General features: G+C 33.2%; 1 protein-coding gene and 1 pseudogene across 1 annotated transcript; one reads left to right on the top strand and one right to left on the bottom strand.

The window, feature by feature from the left end:
• Positions 1-3,412: 3,412 nt before the first annotated feature.
• LOC128187458 (multidrug resistance protein mrp-7-like) lies at positions 3,413-4,636 on the top strand (annotated as a pseudogene).
• Positions 4,637-16,602: 11,966 nt separating this feature from the next.
• Positions 16,603-22,635, bottom strand: LOC128190880 (uncharacterized). Its single transcript, XM_052863092.1, has 2 exons — positions 21,788-22,635; positions 16,603-21,597 (listed from the first exon to the last, which is right to left on the bottom strand). The coding sequence occupies exons 1-2, from the start codon at positions 22,611-22,613 to the stop codon at positions 16,802-16,804; spliced, it is 5,622 nt and encodes a 1,873-aa protein (XP_052719052.1). The 5' UTR covers positions 22,614-22,635; the 3' UTR covers positions 16,603-16,801.
• Positions 22,636-23,076: the final 441 nt, after the last annotated feature.

Raw genomic sequence — 23,076 nt, 5'->3', positions numbered from 1 at the left:
AAAACAAAATTAATATAAAAGTCTCAGTCATATCTTCAAATTTTCAAAAAGAATGAATAAAAATAACTTTTGACAATTGCCCAACAATATGAAATACTGATCTTTACACTCATTTTCCTTACCAATTGTTATCTAAACGTAAAAAAACATACTAGTATAACATTGAGTATAAATATTTCATGGTTTATATATATTTGTTTCAAGGACTCCAACGTTACATGGAATACTGCTTATCCGGACCTGACTCCGTGCTTCCAGAAGACTATACTCCGCTGGATACCATGTATCCTGCTACTGGTCCTATCCCCTCTAAGACTTTGGATATTGTCCTCTAAGGAAGGTTCAAACCAAAAGCCATTCAGCTTTAAGCCAAATATGTAAGTTTGCTCAGTACCTATATTATTGTCATTTACTGAATTTTATTTCATTGGATTAAATAAGCATATCAAAATAAAATTCTTTAAGGACAATGATTAAAGTCTCATGTTTGATTTGTTTTGTTTAGGTGTTGTGCCTTGGTCTAGCTCTTCTTGCGCTCCTAGAGTGTGTTTCTATACAGTTTCGGAGTTTCCCGACGGAGTTGATGGTAAACCGGAATTTATATCTCCCGCATTGTCAGGAATCACACTGTACAAGTATAGGCTTTCAAGAAATAAACGTTATAATTTGTGGTACAATTTCATAGAATGTACAGAATGGCATCATTCAACCACTGTTTGTTGTGTGTGTGTGTGGGTGTGGGGGGTGGGGAGTGTGTTTCAGATGGTGGCTAAACACGTCATGTTAACAGAGCGACGTCATCGAATGCAATTTTCTGGGCTTCTATTTCACGGTTTATTGGTTTCTTACAACAGTTTCTCTTACTCTAAACCTCCAGTCTCAGATCAGAGGATTATATGTTCAGGTATTGCCCAGGTTAACATACCAAAAGATAATCGTGGTTTTTTTAGTAGAATAAAAAACGAATATGTAAAGAAGATTTTTATTATTTTTTCAATTTGTTTTAGTAATTCGATTATAATTTAATTGCAAAAATTATAAAGAAAGGTAATTGAAAACGTTGAAATTTTGCAATCCTATAAAACCATATCAGTCAAGTAAAATAATAAACACGTGTACATCACGTTTATTATTACAAGAGGAATTGAGCATACGTTTCAGTGCAATCCAACTTTTGTTGTCCATTGCCGAACTTTTCATCACTGGCGCTTTTTCATCGACAATTATCCAGAGGATGACAGTTCCAAATCTAAGGTATGATGTTCCTAGAATTACATGTTCATGGAAAGTTGAAATAATCATTCTTTTTCAATCACTTAAATCATAACAGTCATTATACATTTACACTTTATCGATATAGAAATCGTATCTTGAAAATATCATCATCCTGTCGGCACTTGCAATTTCCTGGTTTACAAAGTAAGCAAGAAACAATAATAAAAAATAAAAAAGTTTTCGAATTTGGAAAATATCATTTTTTTTTAAAACACGTATAATTTTTTATTGTTCATGCTTGTTAAGGACGCCTAAAAGAGACCATTAGAGGCAAAGGATTTGATATAAAATCAGAATCTGCCGTCCCAGTTTTTAAGAAAGCTTGGCATGATGACAGAAAAGGTAAATATTTCCTGTAACGATTGAATTAAAAAAGATTGAGCTTATGTAATGAAAGAAAATGTAAAAACAATTTTAGAAGAACTGGTGTCAACCAAAATATTTACAGCGGGGATATTAAAGCGTGAGTGTCTAGAGTTATTTTGAAGATCCACCTCTACGAGATATTTATCCACTTCCTAATAACCGTCTCAATATATCTAGATTGATTCATTGGTCCTCTGATATTAAGGTAGGCACATGTCAGATTTTAATGTTTCATAAGTAAAGGAAATTGACATACATGTAGGTTTATGTGAATATATACCTTTACAAGCCAATTGTGCTCTGAAAAATTATGTTATTATGAAAGGTATAAAAAAATATAAAATCACAATTCAATGCTATTTCTAGGTGTTTCATAAATTTTGCTGAAGATGCAAACGACTATCTTTTGCATTCGGTTTTACTTGCCTCTGCTTACTTTTTGTTTGGTGTTGTTAAACATTTCAAGACACTCATGCACTCAGACCACGTGGGTCATACGCTTAGAACCATATATAGAACGGTACAGCAGTAAGTAACAATATTATTACAAAAGGATTTCCAATTTTTATTTAGTTACACATCAATTCCTTTCTTGTTTTTTTTTTTTCGTTTTTTGTTTTTTGTTGTTGGTTTTTTTTTTGCAAATGGCTAAACTTTCCAATAAAGCCAAGCAGGAATGTACTGTTGGCGAAATGGTCAACCTGATGTCAGATGACGCCACGAAAATAAATCACAGATCCATCTTTGAACTGCACCTTATGTAGCTTGGGCCTGACCAGGCATGCATAGCGATGTACTTCTTGTACCAGGAACTGTGATTGGCTGCTCTAGTTGCATTTTCTCTCCTGGTAGTATTTGTTCCATTAATTGCTGTCATAGCCAAAGCTCAACACAAAATCAATGTAAGTTAAATGTATACCATAACGTCTGCGGCTGTGTATATTTAATATAGGCTCACATTACATGTATAACTTTATTGTGTCTTACAGAAAGAAGGAAAAGATAAATAAAAGAATGAAGGTTCTGAATAAAGTCTTCAATGGATTGAAGGTAAATAAATCTCTCTCTCTCTCTCTCATCTTTGAATACTGACATCCGTTAAAAGATACTGGTATCCACTATGTGAATTGTAGGCATTGAAACTCTATGCATGGGAACCCTCATTTGGAGACAAATTTGTTCCATAAAATCGCAGGATATTCACGAGAAAACTAAGAATAGATATTAAGACATGGTTAATATGGTCTGCTGGAAATGTCCGAATTTCTGGTAAGAAACAATTATATAACAAAGTTTTTCGTTTTAAATAGATTGGGTTTTTATTTCATACTACTGTTATCAAAATTTGATAGTAAAATCTTTGATCAAAATTTTTGATATTTTATTTGCTGTTCACTTTTTTCGATCTTTGCGGTGTACTTGTGCTAGACGAGAGAAATGTATGAATAACATAGAAAATCTATTTCATTATGTCGATGATTTCAGTTTTCCGTGGTCCGCTTCTTACCATTACCTCTCTTATTGAGGTGAGTGGGATGCAAGCAAGATTAACATGTTGCTTAAACCAATCGCAAGTCTTCATGTTCTTGCTAAGCAGAACTTGGGTATATACTAAGTATATAGTGTTCCAAAGCAGTTGAAGTAAATTTATAAGGATGTAAGTATTAAAATTTAATTTGATTTCTCTTGACAGGGAATAAATCTAAGAAGTGGACAGAAACAAAGAGACAGTTTAGCGCGTGCAGTGTACAATCATGCTGACATTTACTAATTGGACGATCCCCTCAGTGCTGTTGGCGCTCGCGTAGGGAGACATCTATTTGACTGTGCGGTATGTCTCGCACAAAATGGTGCCGACTTTTACAAAAATTACTGGCTCAGTGAATGGGACACCGACATCTCAGACAACGACAAAGATCTTAATCCAAGCGCCCAAGTCATTTCACAAGGATATAGAATTAGAGGATTGGACGAAACAGTAAGTACACGCTTGTTAAAGGGCTTACGCTCTATAAAAACTTAACAGGAAAATTGTTTTTGACCATATTCTTGCTTTTTTGCAGCGCTTTTAAATGTACTTGGAGAACTCTCTGAAATATTCATCGTGGTAAAGTCAGCCAAAAAGGCTTTGGCCGGTGTGATGAGGGCGCCCTTCGGTTTCTTTGAAAACAGACCAGTTGGCAGAATGGTAAACATATTCTCCAAAGACATGGAATGTTTGGAACACTCTCTTCCGTGGGTAACCAAGAGTTTTATGAACACATTCCCTCAGATCGTATTCACTTTAATTGTCATCACGTCCGGGATGCCGACAATGGTCTACTTTTTGGTGTCGCTGTTCATCATGTATTTTTTGATACATGTATGTACAGAATATGATAGATAAGTTTAGACGGCTAATTTTTGGCATTATTTTTAAAGATGCGGAAAAGTATTACTTTTCTTTACTCATGGGAATGATACTCGAAGGATAGATTTTTACTTTATATAAACATCGAAGTTTTATATTGATTACGTTAAGCTGTACGTGTACACAAATAAAATTTACGTATTAGGTTTCATCCATGGTAGAGATTATTTGGTGTTGCGGCGAGTCAGTGCAGAAGAATGAACAAAGCGCTCAGATCCCTCCAGTTTTCTCTCTTCAGTGAATCTTACAGGCAGCAATGACCATTCGAGCTTTCAACAAAACATCTTCATTTCTGCAGAAGTGTGACCGTCGACGAGATGCGTATCACAAAGCTGAACTGACAACTCTTTCCTGTTACAGGTGTGTAAAAGGTGCTTAGCTATATAAAGCATAAGTATTATTTGAAAAAATTAAGCTTGGTTAGATTAGGCCTAGTTGTAAAGTTTTTAAACCATTTTGCCCTGATAACCAGAAGGGAACATAAAGGGAATCCACAATTTATGGGGAAAAAACTAGTTTGTACATAATTTACAAGGTCTGTTTTATTATTTTTGAAAGAGACGAAACTTGACTAAACATTTTTTAGATAAAAGTTATAATGTTTGCATGAAATTTAGACAAACTTATTGTAATAGGACTAGTTCGTAAAATGTTTTGGTCAAAATGCACTGCTTTTCTCGTCAGTGATTCAACAAGTTTGACAGTCCGGATGTCTTGTTAAAAGATGAAAACAGTTTAATTCATTCAATGGCTAAAACAGCTAATCTTGTGTAGATTAAGATGTTTCCTTGACATTTCATTACAATGTCTTAGATTGTACTTACATGTACAATCTACGAAAATAAGAAGTACAATTAACTATGAGCTATACACTATGATTCAGTGTTTATTGTTGTCATATAATGGTGTGTACACACACGTACATCCATATTTGGTGTTTATCTCTACCATGTTTGTGTTCATTGTGTTTTACAAAATATGATATATACATATTCTACTATAATAAAATTTTGTTAATAAAAGGAATTCTTTATATCAATACACAGGTGCATTATCTTTGAAAAATAATGCTATATGGGTCCTCAAGCAGTTGTTCCCTACATGTTTAAGTGCAAGAAAAAAAGTGTACTCAGTTTATGTTGACCGTTTGTGGTACGTAAAGAAGAATTCTTTTTACAAGTTGCAGTCTAAACCTCAATTAGTTCGACAGTTTAAATAACGAGGTTGTTTTCGTAGAGAAGGTTCTCGCACATACATGCACAAGCTCTTCAATTACCGACATGCAATAAATTTAAGCTCCTCTTCCTAGGTAAACACTTAAGTATCAGTATAAATTTTGGCATTGTTTTTTCAATATAGAAGAATTGTTATTATGTACGATCAATGGTAGGAGTGATAGGGTGACGATTTGTTTACAGTGCTAAATTCCATGTGTAGAGAAAAATAAAACTTTAAAATTTGATTGCATGTATTAAAAAAAGAAATCATTATTTAAGTTTTATGTAATTCATTTTATCAGCAAGAAAGAATAGAATGTATGTATAAATTATGCATTTGTGTCAAACCTTAGTTAAAGGTTGCAGAATTACAATTTGTCGCCATAAACACAAAAAAGACTGTTTATTTTTTGTGAATGTGTAATGCACATTATCTCAAAATTTATCTCGGATTTGTTTTAGACCACATTTCGGTGAGAACGGTACTACTTTATTTTCAGCTTTATAGAACCGGTTCCTCTCCCTCTCTCTCTCTCTCTCTCTCTCTCTCTCTCTGAGAAAAACTTTGTGTAATTCCAGAAGTCTGACGTACAGGCTGGGTTTCCAGTTTCTAAAAATAAATAATAAAAAAGGTCGCCAGAATTGCAGGCTTTGATACTTGTTTTAGAACCGTTTTAACAAGAGATTGGACTTTGGGCAGTCCGTGACGAACTCCTATTTGATGATGGTGGGGTCTTCTCATTTACTCCTGGTTAAAAATACATCGGATGAGATTACACCAGGCTTGGGGTAATGCTAAATGTAATGGTAATGCATTGCAATGCATTGCATGTTTTCTAACTAATGCTAGTAATGTGTAATGCCACAAATTTAGCATTCCAAGTAATGGTAATTGTGTTGTTACTTGTTTTGATAATTTTTCAGTTTTATCCGGTTTGAGATTGTTTGGGTTTATCTATAACCGGAGGGATATTTTTATAACGAGAAAGGCTTTGCGCCACACATCATGCACTCCTGCGAATGTTATTGTCATTTAAATTTTAGACCACATGATATTATTTGACCCTTTCAGTTTCGCAGTAAAAATCATGCCTCGTGTTTATAGTCTATTTCATAGAATCTACGTACTTGTAGTCAAATATAAAATCTAGAGGTTTATTGATTTTAAACTTTATCTTCATTAATTGGTGGATAAAATGTGTTCTAGAAATAAATGCGACAATACAAAAATAGCTTTTGTCTGCTGTTGCAACAATTAATATGCTTATAGAGATCCCCCTGGGGATTAATTTTCGATTCGCGCCTGACCTAGTAATAGCATCAATAGAGAAACAGACTATACTATTTTATGCAGAATGTTCCTTGAAAATGGCTCGATATACAAAGTTTTTATGCAAAACAGACACCCATTATTTTTCTAAAAATATGGTATTGCACACTACAAGCATCAAACATGGCTATGATTTTATTAAGCAACCCAATGTTTATATTTTCAACCATTCTACACGTGGTTGAACACGAACGATAACTCTGTTCTAAATATTATCGTTTATTGTAAATAACATCTAGATGGTGAAATAAGACATACATCTTAAAAGGTTTTCATATTTTGACATAAATCCAAGTAGGATATGATATAAAACGACCAGTACTTGCGTATTTTGAGAATATTATCCGAACACTTATACTTCCGCTCGAAATTTCACAGGAACTGAATAAATCTCGGTGAAGTCTCGTGAACTTTCATTCGAGCACCTCTGGATTTATTTCATACTTAGCAACGATAAAGAAAACATTCCGAACACATTCGCAGGGGTGTCATGGTTTTCTGTTTACCGACTAAACACGGCTTGGATGTTTATAAACTGTAAGTGTCATGTCTTTGCATTGCTAATAGTGTCGAATAGTTACGTTACATTTTAAGTGCATCAGTTATTTTTACATGTCACATCATATTTACAGCAGAAATAGAGATTTGTGTATTGGCAGGACGTTAGCATTAAGTAAAACATAGATTCGACTATCTCATTATTTCTCTAACATGATTTTATTGCATATATTTTATAATCTGCTGTCTCAATAACTTACCAGAACCCTTTACTAGTAAATTTGACATGTTATGATTGTTAGATTTTACAGCTTACATTACGTACATGAGTCACGCTCGAATTTTCAAAGTTTGGCATAATGTGAAATGTTGATTGTCATGATGATGTCTGTACATGTACTTATAAATGTTGTAACTTTTGTAGTTTCTCACCCTCTCCGAGGAGGCAATAAAACAACTCAAGTCTAAAGCTTGTTACTGCACAGTAATGTAATGCATTACTTTCCAAAATCTAGTGTATTGCTGGCATTTCATGGCATTACTTTGCATTATTATGCTTATTTATGCATGTTTATTTTAACAATTGTGATGAATTAAACAACTTGAAATTGCATTTGATTAAAAAATTTTGAAAGAAGAAAGAAATAATTCTTGAGATAAAAATATTTCAGTTGTATTATTAAAAAATATAGAACAACCCATTTATAAATTGTCAATATTTTTAGTTATAAGAACATAATTTAAAAACATTCTTAAAAGTGTTGTTACATTGTACAAAGAATATCATATCATTTGAAAATTGTACTCCAATTAATTGAACATTTAATTAATTCTGCACTGTGAAGAATGTGTCAACAACACTCATTTAAATGCCCTTAGGATAATCTTAATATCAAAACAAGCTTTCGTTTTAAAAGTGCTGTACACCCCAATCCCTTCTTTTGGGCTGTGACCCAATTGAACAGAGGACATACATGCACCTTTAACACCCCTGCGAATGTTATTGTCGTTCAAATTCTAAACCACATGGTTTTATTTGACCCTTTCAGTTTCGCAGTAAAAATCGTACCTCGTGTATAAAGTCTATTTCACAGCTGATCTAGGTTCTTGTAGTCAAATATAAAATCTAGAGGTTTATTGATTTTAAACTTTATCTTCATTAATTGGTGAATAAAATGTGTTCTAGAAATAAATGTGACTATACAAAAATTAGAATTTGTATGCTGTTGCAACAACTATCATGCTTAAAAGAGATCCCTCCTGAGGATTAATTTTCGATTCGCGCCTGACCTAGTAATAACATCAATAGTGAAACAGACTATACCATTTTATGCAGAATGTTCCTTGAAAATGGTTCGATATACTTAGTTTTAAAGCAAAACAGACACCCATGCATTACTTTTTTTTAAAACATGGTATTGCACACCACAAGCATCTAACATGGCTATGATGTTATTAAGCAACCCAATGTTTATATTTTCAACCACTCTACACGTGGTTGAACACGAACGATAACTCTGTTCTGAATATTATCGTTTAATATAAATAACCGCTAGATGGTGAAATAAGAATAATAATCTTGAAAGCTTTTCCCGTTTTAACATAAATCAAAGTAGGATATGATATGAAATACGACCAGTACTTACGTATTTTGAGAATATAATCCGAACACTTATACTTCCGCTCGAAATTTCACAGGAACTGAACAAATCTCGGTGAAGTCTCGTGAACTTTCATTCGAGCACCTCTGGATTAATTACGTACTTAGCAACGATAAAGAAAACATTCCGAACACATTCGCAGGGGTGTTTAAAAGCTAAAATAAATGAATGCGTTGTCCTACCATTCTTTCTGGAAGCTTTGAAATCACTTCTATTAATAATTACCTCTTTGAAAATAATTTCTCTTTCTCTTTCTCTCTCTCTTTCTCTCTCTCTCTCTCTCTCTCTCTCTCTCTCAATATATGTGTTTCATATTAAATACATTAGTTTAGACTGATAGAAAAACGATAAAGATTGCCAAACAGCATCTTTTGATTCCACTATACCTGTAGAAGTTTATTTATTACAACTGGGAAGGCTTTCAAACCCGACAGGATGCAGTTAAAAGATAGAAACCTTTGAAACTTTGATGATCAAAAACTTCAACAGTAATCTTGTATAGGTTATTTAATTTGAACCTGATAGTGAACATGAACCTGTAGATATGTTAATCTGTGCTTTATATTTGAAACATTTGCTGAAAATCTTTAAAGCTTTAGTTTTAAGCTCACTGAGACGAAGTCAGGGGGAGCTTATGCTATACCCTCGGCTAAAGCGTAAATTGCACCAACCCAGGTTATACGAGGATAACTTGGGTAGACATTGAGTTCATTTCTTAATTATTATCTTGGCGCCTTTTTGCTCTGTGACTCTAACTTTCCGCTACTTTAACGTTATTATGACGTCACAATGAACTTTTGCTTATTGACGTTACTACGTTACATATTAGTCATTTGTACATAACTGCCTGAAGAGCCAGGAAAGGCGAAAACGTTTGTTCAAAGTAAATAGGATCAATTTGTGATTTTATTCTGGATATTTATTATTTTTAAATTATTTAAAACTGTGCCGATATATTTTTTGTTGTATTGGGAAATTATAGCGAGCTCTACCGGCAAGGCGTGTGTGAATAGAAAATTCGGACTATAGTCTGTCCCAAGATATTTATGCTGCACATTTGGACGATTTTTGATAAAAATACACTTACCTGTGAAAGAAGTGCAATTGAAATAGTTGAAAGGGATATTTTCCAAGATAATTTCATTGACACATTATCATCTTTCACTCGAAAAAATTCACAGGAACGAAAACAGATTCCTTACGGAGATTTATAATTGGGAATGATTACATCTTTACTCCATTCGGAATACACTCGGAATACATCGCGCAATATTTCAACGTTATCATCCGGGCTTGCTGCAGTACAAAATCTCCATAGACATCACATTTTTTAGCATTGTATTGAAACCTGATAAGCTAACGGGGGCGTTTTGACTGAGAAATCTTGGAAATTTTTCATACTTTTGAATGAACATCATTTGAATCCTGAGGTATTTATAAATATCAAACAATTAAGCCAAACGTGAATCCAAAATATCTTGGGACAGAGTATAGTTGCACATTCATTCAACGGATTTTTTTGGCGTCAGTAAATCGGACCAGTAATGCATTGTTTTAATCGTCCCAGTAGTTCCCTGTAAACATGGCAATTTTTATCACTTCACACTCTCACGAGAATCAGCAAGACAATATAAAAACAATAACGATGTATATCATATACCTAGTAGTGTATCAGCCCTGATACACGTGTTTTGGACTAGGTGAGACAGCAACCGGAAGCTAGGGCTGTATCGCCCTCGGGGCTGATATTTCTCTGTTTCAGCCCGTCGGCAAGGGGGTGTATTGCCCTCAAATTTGAAATCGATAATTTTCATATATCTCCGCTTTAAATTAAAACTAGTTTGTGAAATAACGGTAGAATTACGAATATATAATACAAATTATCACCTTACACGTCTGAATATTTTTATTTATTACCGAAAATTGAAAAATAATAATTCAAAAATAGCGCCAAAGAGTGATGTGTATCCAAGTAGGGGAGGTAACCTACACTACGCTTGTGTATTTAGAACAATAGCACGCTTTATTTAATATCAATCAACGTTTAAATCATGGAGGATATAGAGAAGGATGGAACGAGACTTAATCTTAGAAAACTAGAGAGTAGACTGTAAAAATTAAGGTGTTAAAGTAATGCACGCGCTTATGAACGTTCTCAAACAACTTTCAAGTTGCTATAGAATCAAACAGTATGGATCTTTATGAATGGAATCTGACGGGAAACTTACGAAATCCCAGTGAAAGAATTTGACTCATAACGAAGCTGCGTAGGAGGGAAGTTTCTCTCTCGATAATTTTGAATTCTAGAAGATAGTGCTTCATATCAGACGACAGACTCCCTTCTACTGTATTTCAAATGACGATGGTTTGTCAACAAAGTCCGACAACTCTTACAGTTTTAATACATATAAAAAGAAATAAAAACGAATAAGTTTTGTAAATCCGAAAAAAATCTATAGCTTCTTCATAATGTAACAATTTTGATTTTCCTGAAGATATATTTGCTTTAATTTAACCCTAACTTCATTTCTATTACATACCGTTTAGTCTGTATTACCGTTTAAGTCCTGTAAGCTTTATATTTCGATGTTTGACCATGGTCCTGTAATATTCCCTATTTATTTTGATTTCACCGCCATGTTGTCATTCTTCCCGAACGTATTATATTACCTGCAATTTCATTGGTCGAGACCGATAATCTCAGCTTATAGGATTATAGAATTAATTATAGAGTTTTATTGGTCCGCTAGGTATATATATATAGGGCCACGAGATTTGAGTTCACTCTGCTAGGGTCAAGAACTTAGGTTCGTTTCCTTTTCTCTCTTCTCAAGAACTTCGTGTTCGTTTCCTATAGTATAGGCTAGGGCATTCTTTAACAATGTAATTATATTTGATAATGTAGCCTTAGTAGAGTCACTTGGTTGATTCAGGGTCAAATTAGATATCCCTTACATATAGATAATCTGATCCAATGTTGTCTGTCGTATAGTTCAGTACGTGTTACTATTTTTATACTTGGTAATCCCCGTGCTCATTATTGACCTTTGTCCTTCTCTAAAAAAATATAGCCACCCACTAGTGCAATAAATACATATTTTCATTCCTTCCTCATAAATTATCTCTATTATTAAATTTTTGCAATATAATTTATTTTCATATTTGTAGTAATTTATTTTGAGAATATTTACACTCCTCCTGTTATATTTGGGGAAAATATACTTGTTATTTGTTATCAATTATTTAAAGTCACATTTTCTTTGGTGATAATAAATTATTGAAACTTTTCAATTCTTTTAATTTATATAACAAGGTGTTGAACATAATCTGGAAATCAATACAGAACCTGGGAAAACCTTTAAACAGTAGAATTTGGGGCGTTATTATTATTTCTTTATATAAGAATTATTGAAAACTGAATCAGTTGGTAAAATTTGAACTTAAGAGAATATAGAGTTCTTTAACAGTCCCATAATCCTCTGTTTCCGGTTACAATAATAAATCATATTCCTAATTTGGAAATTGAATTTGAATAATAGTCTTTGATTTTAGATATATGATATAAACAACATCACTTGGCTTGGGCCGATACCAACCGCTCGGGCTGATACCAGGGCCGAGATCAAAACAACAGTGTGATATTCTATATATACGACATACAGTCATTGCTATGCTACCTCTAAAGTTCACCTCAGTACACTCTCAATCAAAAATAATCGAGTGACGTCACAAAGGTTTACACATTGATTTAAGAAATGAAGATAATAATTTTTCTATTGATCAACGTATCAAAGAAAAAAATGACCGGAAAACTTCATTAATTTACGCTTAAAAATATGTGCTTATCATATTAAAAGAACATGGTGTTGCCTGAAATAAATGGAAGTAAAAATAAAGAAACCATTGAACTGCTAAAGAGCTGAAGGATTAGAATTTTCATTATTTTTTTTTCTTTTTGCTTGCAAAGATTTTTTGGATGAGGCTGCCATCCACCCACCCACCCACCCACTTAAAAAAAGGCGCTGCTACGTATACGTTTCAGGAAATTACTGTAAATAAAGTGAATAAAAAAATGTGAGCATTCATCCAAATGAGTGCAATTTACAACAGTTTCCTGTATCTGAAGATATGTCCTTATTCGTCAGCTGTTCTTTAGCTTAGCCTTTGCAAGATTTTGAGAGGATTTTGGTCATTTCAGCAGATTTACAATATCTTCGGTTAGAGCAATTTCCCCTTATCAGTGCTTATTGTGACGTGCTTATTGTGACGTCAAAGCTGACGTTGGTTAAGTGACGTCTTACTCTTTAAAGCTCCCCTGAGAATTAACGTAGCTCGCGGGTTTGCTGACGTCACAATAGGAATCGACGTAAAGAGTTGACCGTCATAGTAAACTCATAATTTTATTTTATTAAAATGACAAATGAGATATTTAGAAGTATAAAAGAAAATATTTTAGAAAGCTTATATGCGGTTTATGACTGTTTATTCAAAGATTTATAATATCAAGTGCTGAAAATTTAAAGATGTCACATACATTGTCACATTTGTTCTATAAAGATAAAGAATGAGTGTGCGTTAGAACTCTTCCATTTAAAGTCATGTTTAAAAATAGAATGTATGCATTAACTTCGCTTTTTTTTTACAATTATAACTTCCGTAATCTGTACTACCGATTAAATTCTTAAATTTCTTTTGGCTTGAGATAACTGTTTTATTCGATTACTTTCTTATAATGTCAGTAGTTGCCTGGCATTTTATTTTTGCATTGATTGACTCAGAGTTTCATAAAAACAAAAATAACAATTTTCTGTATCTTTACAGCCTTACATTAATTGCATTTAATAACATTCACAATAATGTCTAATAAGCATAAACATGTTCTAAAAGCCAAAAGAAATTTAAGAATTTAATCGGTAGTACAGATTACGAAAGTTATAATTGTAAAAAAAAAAAAGCGAAGTTAATGCATACATTCTATTTTAAAACATGACTTTAAATGGAAGAGTTCTAACGCACACTCATTCTTTATCTTTATAGAACAAAATGTGACAATGTATGTGACATCTTTAAATTTTCAGCACTTGATATTATAAATCTTCGTAAAAACAGTCATAAACCGCATATAAGCTTTTTAAAATATTTTCTTTTATACTTCTAAATATCTCATTTGTCATTTTAAAAAAAAATTATGAGTTTACTATGACGGTCAACTCTTTACGTCGATTCCTATTGTGACGTCAGCAAACCCGCGAGCTACGTTAACATTCAATCTTCAGACGTTTTTAAAATAACAATAACGTTACTTGGTGACGTCTACAATACAATGACGTCATAGATAACGTTAACGTTGTAGAGGGATGTTGCCACATAATCTATAGTATAATTCAATATATTTACATTCTACTGTGTTTTTCCATTAAATTCCGTGATGTTTAAATGCCTCTAAATGCAACAAGTAGTCAAAGGTCAAATTGACGAGTTTTATTATGACGTCACAAACGTTGAACGCTGTAAACTGCAACGTCACAAGCGAAAATCAAAGTTCACGCTTGTGGCTGTTACTGTGGCTCTTCCATTAATAGTAACTTACCCTTAGGATAAGATAGGAATTTTAAGGTATGAATCACATTTGCAGACAAGGCAAGAAGTTAAAAAAATGTAAATATAAGCATTAAATCATGATTTTTTGAAGTATACACTCTCATAACTGCAGCGGTGTGTGCATACAAATTTTCATAACGCGCTAACGCGCGTTACTCAATTTGTATGCACACACCGCTGCAGTTATGAGAGTGTATACTTCAAAAAATCATGATTCAATGCTATAGAAATATATACACAATAAACAAAAAAGTTAAATTATAGCAGTCTGTTGAGGCAAGGTTTTAAAGTTTGAATGAAATGTTTTTCTTTTTCTCTTCTTCCCGTTGCACTCTGTGTTTTTATTGCCTTTTTTGTATAATTATATAATTAACAGGGAGTGCAACGGAAATTAAAATACAATGTACGTATATATAATTATCTGGAGCTAAAAAAATATTTCAAATGGCTGGGTTAATCACAAATTAAAGTTAAAGAATTGTGTAAATAAAATTACACGTCAAAAGACCCAAAGAAGATCGACCAATTGTATAAATACACGATAAAATATAAAAATCGCCACTAAACAGAGCAAAACGAAAATTTAAAAAAAACACTCATAAAAACATGTAAGGCAAAGAATATACATCCTTAACAAAACATATAAGGGGTGGATAAAAAAGTTTTGTAGTTGAAAAACCCTGTAGCTTTTATACAAGAAAGGTAGTACCGTAATATGTCATCATCGAATAATTTAGATTAGTCTGTTTAAGAGGTAAGAACAGGGCTGCGTTCAAGATCGTAGCGGCTAGGTAGGGCTACCTTAGCGGCTACGTTGTTGAACGGTAAGCTAGCTTAACCGCTAGGTAGATATTCGTAGCCTAAATATTTTATGCTAAGCATCGAATTCAAGATGGCCACCTTAGTTACCACTTTGTAACAAACACGAAATCTATTTATATAGTGATATTTTATTCATCCTTTAAGTTATAATGAATCTAAACATATATATTTCCGCTTGAAATTAACAAATTATGTCAATGTAATAAGTCTTTAGTTGAATATTTCCAACTTCAAATCTGAGACCTAGCGGCTAACCTAGCGGTCCGTTCAATAGACCTAAATATCTACGACCTAGGGGCTAGACTAGCAGCTACGATCTTGAACGCAACCCTGGTCATTGCTGAAAAGGGAAAAATGCCAAGTTTAAGTCATGATATGCATTTATACATTAAATAAACAAAAATGTATATAAAACAATAAATTGTGCCAAAATATTTTTATAAATTAAGGAGAACAGTAATTTCATATCAATTCTAAAACATGAAGGACACTGTTATTTGCGGAGTTTTAATTTGAAATTAATGACAACAAAAATATCTTAATCAAATATACATAAGACATACAATTGTTTCTGGAAGATTGCTTTGATTTGTACATACATGTATTTTGTATACATTCAGTGATTGTTTTAAATAAGCATTGACGCTAGGCTTAAGAATTCGCTATTAGTATGTTTTAAGGTACTGAAGCAAACATGCAGATTTAGACAAAATAAAATATATTTTACCTTCACGCGAGTCAAATCAAATGCGCACACTTAAGGTGGAATAACACATCGTCACAAAATGGCTGACCTCTGATCGAAAGGACATTTCGTTATGTTAAAAGGATTTTATCGACGGCAACATGTACCTTACTTCGTAGCAGGGTGGTTAAAGTGTTGGGCTTGTGATCCGTACATCCCGAGTTGGAATCCATTGGGTGCTTTTGCTGTTACTTACTGAATTGAATTTTTTAGATTTTCTTTCTTTTATCCCCAAACTGCAAATTTTTCGCTTATTTGACATATGTACAGTCTCTTTATCACAATATCTTTCATAATCAAATAATTTATTGTTAATTCGAGTGACTTTTTCCAGGTGTGTTATTCCACCTTCAATGTAAATAACATCGCATTCTTCTTGACTTAAACCAAAACATATGTAGTAAATGAAAGAAATTAACACGATTAGTTAAACAACTAAAGCTAGCTAAATCATTTAATATTAATTAAAAACATATTAAAACATGAATCTTCTGAAGTTGAACAAAAAAAAACCGCAAAATAAAGACAAATGATAACATTGACGGCTAAAAATCAGATGTTCTTTTGTTTAATTATAAATAAAATATTATACACGTATCCATCTGACCAAGAACTGGGTCCTTTAAAAAATAACAAAGGGAATTATTGAATAATTCAACAAATATACAAAGGTCAAAGTAATGTATATGTATAATATAGCAGTAAGATACATGGGGTTTTTATTACAACAAATTCACATAAGAACAAAGTTGTTTGTACAATTATGCAAAGCAACACTCATGCAAAAAGATAATATTTTCAGACATATGGGGAGACGTTTGTGTGGCGAGTGAGTGCGGGCCTGCGTGGAACCAAACATTGGACTGTTTGTATTCTTTATGGTTTAATTTCTTCTACGTCTTTAAAACGTGAGTAATAATTAATAAGAGGTGTATGGGCATCATGTGGTATATATACTGACTTCAATTGCATAAATGATCGTTCAGAACCTTTCCACCTCTGTATTTCTCGTATAGTTGATGAACCTATCTTCTTTACCATTTCTTTTGCTAAACAGTTTTTACAGGACTTGAACCAATCCAAAAATTTATATTTTTTATCAATATGAACTTTTTTTGAATACATTGTCACCATTAAATTGAGATAAACGTCCATGTATCCTACTAAAGTGCCATTGACCAAAACTTGATCGTCATCTTCAAAAGGTATGTCATATCTTTTTGTGTAAAGATATAAGAAATGAAACATTCTTCCGGTTTTCAAATGAAAATACATATCCTGATATATGAATTTCATCCGTGTTATTTCTGCTATTAATACTAAGCATTCAATGCTATTTACGTTAACCGAAAAAGTTGCATTAAAACATCTTTTATTTCTAGCATTTTTCATTGTTGTCTCATAAGAGAAACAATTTTCATTGCAGGGATCTTTATAGTTATCAATGTTTCCAAGTGCAGTTAGACCTTTGACAAAGCCATCGGAATGAAATTTTCTAACATTCTCGTTTTGGTAGATATACGACTCCTTTATCAATGCTTCAAAATCTTCCCGGGATTTGACTCCAAAAAGTTTAATAAATTGTAGCATCATGCTTAGAAATTCTTTTTCCGTATTTATTACACAAAAGAACATTCTTTTAGTGTTTCTAAAGTTCTTCATTATATAATTACACTTATTTTCTAGGGAATCCTTCGATAATATAAAGGGCTTATAGTCCAACAGAATTTTTAAAAAAAGAGATGCAGTTATATGTATGTCAACTTTATTTTGTTTCAAATGCCAGCGGTACGGGTATTTCTTTAAATGGTTAAAAAAACGGAGTAGAAAGGCAGTCGTGATACCCTTTTTATTGGCACAATTTAATACATACGGGCCAAATTGTTTTTCTATTTCTAGCAATAACCGTATTAATCCTTTTGCTGCCACTTTATGAGTAAAACTTAGAGATGCGGAAGCATCATTGCAAATTTCGTGCGAATTCATCTGCCTTATCAAAGAAGTTTCCGTTGCCAAGATTGATGCAAGTGCATTGTAACTAACTGATGCAGAATTGCTCTCAGTCCAAGGTTCTTGGACAATAAAATTTCTACCCAAAACATTTAAAACCAGTTCTCTCTTTTTGTCCTTTACTTCAAAACATGGCGCACTATCAACTAACAACTGAATAAGATTTTTTCCGTCACGAGTCTTTCTGGACAAAGACATCCCAAGTTGTCTTAGAAAACGAAAAGCTATGTAATTACCACCAATTACTGATCTGTGAAGAAAATTGTATCCATTAACATCCACACATTTATCTAATGAACTTGAAAGGATATGGAATTTATTGAAATCAAAATTCAGAGATGTCCAAAACGTTCTTCTTTCGTCTTGAACGATATCATGCAAAACTGCATCGCCAGTGATTTGAGAGCAATCGTAGCTCATGTTCGGAAGAAAAATTAATAGTAATGGGTCAATTTCCGTGTGTTTGAGCAAGTTCTTTAAAGATTCAATGCCGTGAGTATACATATATCGATTGTACTCACGGGGAAAATTATTAGAAATGATACCTAATAAATGACCACTGTTTTTTTGTAGACTAATATTAATATATCTCCCAATATTTTGCCGAGCGATATTATATAAAACTCTGTTCAAACTTTTCAATATCAAATATATCAAATATTCATGTGGGATAAAGATTTTCTTTCTGTAATAATCGCAACTTATATCTGTATGAAATAGATATATGTTGCAGTGATCAACAATTTTTACATCATTTTTGTAGAGAAGTGGAGTACTTTTAAATGCAGAGTCCAAAATAGTATTACCATAGTTGTCTGTACTTGTACTAACCCGTACGAAATTTGACTCTAATTTATGATAAAATATAAACAAATTAATATTTCCATTCTCACAAGCGTACCGCAACGGTGATTTATCATACTTATCTTTATAATGAACCTCTGCATGTAATTTGCGTTTAAGATAAATAAATGAGAACTCGTCGTTTTCAATAATCTCTTCAGTTGTTTCGCCATTATATCGAACACTCATAGCCACATAATGACTTATTGACATATTTTGTTTGTCAAATACAGATTCGGGATATCGAGAGAGCAAGTCAGATAAAACATTATTTTGACGGCATATGGCTGCAGAATGAAGAGGAGTAGATCTGTTTAAAGATCTTGCATCAAACCTAGCACCATCTCTTTCCAAAAGAGCTATCATCTCCGTATTCCCAGCACAACAAGCATAATGTATGGGAGTGGAGCCATTACCGTCTCTTGCAGTCCAATTCCATATATTTTGACTTTGTCCAAAATCATACACTTTATTATCCCAATAATACGCAAGGTTGTGAGACAATGTTGTGTTATAAAGGCACATGTTTTCTAAGTACTCCTTTCTTTCTTTTTCGTTGAGATCAATGACATCTATTCTTTTTTTACGATATAAACATCGATCTAAAATGTTGATACCTTGTTGAAATAAAAGTTTAAAAATTTCTGACCTTTTAAACTTCAACGCTGTAAATATGGGTGTTCTACCACCAGATTCTCGACAGTGCAATGTATTATTGCTTCTTTTTAATAATATCCGAATAACATCTGTATGTCCGTTTTGTATAGCAATTTCCAAAGCCGACTCGCATCTTATAAAACGTCGATCATCTAGAAATACAAAGTTAACCATTTGTAAATTCTCGCCTGAATCAGTAGCTTGAAGTCGAGTCTGGTGAAAGGATGCCCAGTATTGCTTTGAGTTGCAGGTAGGACAAAAATCTTCTGCGCCGTGATATAGAAGTAGATCCACAATGTCAGCGTATCCATTTTTGGCAGATAAATAGAGTGCATGATTGAGACTGGTGATTAATATTGATTTAAATCTCAGTAAGAATTCTTGTACAATATGTGTATGACCATTCTCAACTGCCAGAAGGAATGAATTCGATCCGAACGATGTTTGATGAGACACATGAACGTTATGTCGTAGAAGAGTCAGCACAGTTTCAATGTGTCCGTTTTGTGCGGCGATGTTTAATAAACTGTACTCCCAAAATGCATAAGTTTTGCAAAAATGCAACATATCAACAGTTTCATTTATATATTTTGGACCCAATCGGGTGAAATTCACATCTGCATGACGGTCAAGTAGAGCCTTTAAAGATCTATGATTTCCAAACGCAGCGGCGATATATGATGCAGTTATATTCCCTTTGTCAGTTTCATCCACCAATCGTAAAGAAAACAAGTCAAATAAAAGTGACATGGCTGTATAGGAGTTTAATTTAGCTGCTGCTTGATGAAGGATGTATACATCAGAAAACTCGTTGATATGGGTTTTACTGTTTTTTAAGAATTCATATTTGATTTCCTTGTTTGACGAACAAGCTGCATAGGATGCGAGATCAACAATGCTAATATTGGTAAACGATCTTTGTTGCTGTAACATATTCAACAAATGCTTTGCAAACAAGCGGCATCCATCTCTCTTAGATACATAAAACTGTTCAGTCTTTCTGGATTTGTCTGTAAGATACACTGCCACACTTTTGTGAACAAGTGATATTTTGCCATTTGCTTGGCGAATAAAATGACTAAGTTCCTTGCCTATAATTGATAAAACATCAACTATTTCATCGTCTTTCAGATCAGCAATCGTTAAGAGCTCTTCAACATATAATGGTTCTATTGAAGAACATAAGACCTGAAAAACCTTTATAACAGTTTTAAAAACGCCTCCATTGCGAAATATTCTCTTTAACTGATCGTCGAATAAATCTTCAAGTGTCGTGTAACTGCCCCGTAAAGAAACATCGTTTTTTAACCATCCTGTTAATACGTTCTTCAAAAGTAAAATATTTCCTTTTGTATATTTGACAGCTTTTGAAATTGCTGTCGCTACATCACTAGTTTTAAAAATCCGTTTTAGGTAATGTTGCTCAGATAAGCTATTTATCTTGCTATTTACAAATCTGTGTGCATCTTTTGTGTTGCTGTCATCCGTAGGTCTTTTTTCAAGGACCAGAAGCTGAGTTCGAGCTATCCTTATATCGGAGGTATTTCTTGACGTGAGGAAAAACTTTATATTTTTTGGAAAATCGGGTAAACGTTTCCAAAGTAAATTAAAAATATTCAAGTTACCATGTTCAATACATTCATCTAAAGCATCAATAACCACAATATAAGTATTGTTAACCATATCTAAATCATTTAATGCTTTCAGAACTAAGAAGTCGAGACACCCCTCTGGATCTTCTTCACATCTGTCATTTTCAAAATATGTTTTGAATCTGGAATTCTTTTGTAAAACTTGAAGAAAGCCAGGTATTCGTTTTGATAAGCCACCAGCTAAATTTTTCACAAAATTACCAGGTAAAAGTGTCTTTCTTGAATTAAAGTTACAAATATGGTATACAACAATATGTTGATAGATCCAATTTCCAGGAAAACGTTTATCACTTTGACAAATCAAATGAGCTACAATAGCAGATTTTCCATATCCCATTTCTGCCAATAACAACACACCACGCTTTGAGGAATACATCTTCTCGTCCAGTTCGTTTAAGAGCCATTCTCGGCCTACCAATTTTTCATGCTGGGATCGGTAGAAGTCCAAGTCAATATCCATTGTGAAAGGATGTTCATAGGCTGCATTTTTGCATATTAACAAATTGTTCTCTACAAAATGAGAGGAGTTGTTTTCAGATCGGTTTTATAGGCATGGTCGTTAGACCTTTTCTTTATAAAGCAAAAAAGCTATTGTATTAAAAAATATGGTTTACTTAATTATGTGCATAAACATTTATTGATTTATAAGATTTATAAGCCTTGTTGTAATTACTTTTTCTAATGTACCAATTTCCCTTACCTTGTGCACTTTCCATGTTAAGAATTCTCCACAAACTTACGAAAAGAATAGCGACAAATAATACTAAAATTGAGAATTGTAATATTCGTTGTCCATCTGATTTTTTTTTCTCTTCACAGATAGATAAAAAATCGTTTACATCCGATTCACATATTTTCCCTGGGCTTCTGAAAGCAGTGTATACCTCAATTTCTGTGAGACTGTGCTTGTCTTTCTTAGGTAAACCTTTAATTTTAATCGATACTATTGAAATGCATTGAAATCCTTTGAAAGAAGGGTGTTGAAAAAAATGTAAGAGACTCGAAATGGCTTTTGAAAGTTCCTTTTTAGACATTTCAAATAGATCTGTATGAGCAAAATCAATATTTCGCACATTACGAACTGCATCTAAACGGTTTTTATCGTCACCAATTCCAAAATATCGACAATTATGCAATAGAGACAACATAGTCTGAATATCATACTTAATCAATCTTCCATCGCGTACAAATATACGACACAGTTCAAATTTTCCTTCTTCACGGTCTGTCTGTGATAGTTTCCATAATTCGATATCCCGCCATTTCACTCTATTCTTGTGAATGTTGTACCGCATTAACTTCTCTGCCTCTTGTTTCCATGCAGCACAAGTGTTGCACCATTGTGTGACGTTGCATCGCTTACTACAGTATTGGGTACAAGCTGCATTTGAACCAACCTTTCTTTTTAAGCGGTCATACAAATCTTCCAAACACTGATCTATGTACGCTTTTAGTCCAATTGTACAGTATTTAAGTGCTTGAATAAGTAAAAGAAAATTTCGTTCCTCTGGTGTATAATTATCCATGTCTACTCAACATAATACACAAATTTACCGGTAATTCCTGTTCATATATTGTATTCAACCGGTAACTAAGGCTTGTTCTTTAAACCAGGGTACAGCTAGTAGACTAAAGAGCCCAGAGTGGAATGTATGAAGTTTAAATCGAATATGCTGAATGTTGTGTAGCAATAACAGTGTGACGGAATCGAACAAACATTGTCTGCTGAGCAGCTTATCGTTTAAAAAAATAAGTTCCATATATTTCTAGATGCATCAACAAAATTAATAAAAGAATATAATTTCATGTTAGAAACTGGCTTATTGACATTTGTTATTGAACTCGCATGGCAAACGTGAAAAAACGCCCAAAGCACCCTCTCCTGAATATTGTGTAACTGAAACCAACACCACCTTGATGTATAGTAACAGTTGAGAAAACACAAAGAGTGACTTAAACCAGGCCTCGGGACCATAACAATTAGACTAG

The sequence above is a fragment of the Crassostrea angulata genome, chromosome 6, assembly GCF_025612915.1.
Source record: "Crassostrea angulata isolate pt1a10 chromosome 6, ASM2561291v2, whole genome shotgun sequence".
Taxonomy (NCBI): domain Eukaryota; kingdom Metazoa; phylum Mollusca; class Bivalvia; order Ostreida; family Ostreidae; genus Magallana; species Magallana angulata.
The sequence above is the reverse complement of the archived record's forward strand: the minus strand, read 5'-3'. Positions and strand labels throughout refer to the sequence as shown.

What these genes read in the sequence shown, in the direction of transcription:
- LOC128190880 (XM_052863092.1), bottom strand. Translation starts at nt 22,613, where the DNA reads ATGGATAATTATACACCAGAGGAACGAAATTTTCTTTTACTTATTCAA. An exon ending in TAACATGGAAAGTGCACAAG is followed by an intron (nt 21,598 to 21,787) that starts GTAAGGGAAATT and finishes CTCATTTTGTAG; the next exon opens with AGAACAATTTGTTAATATGC.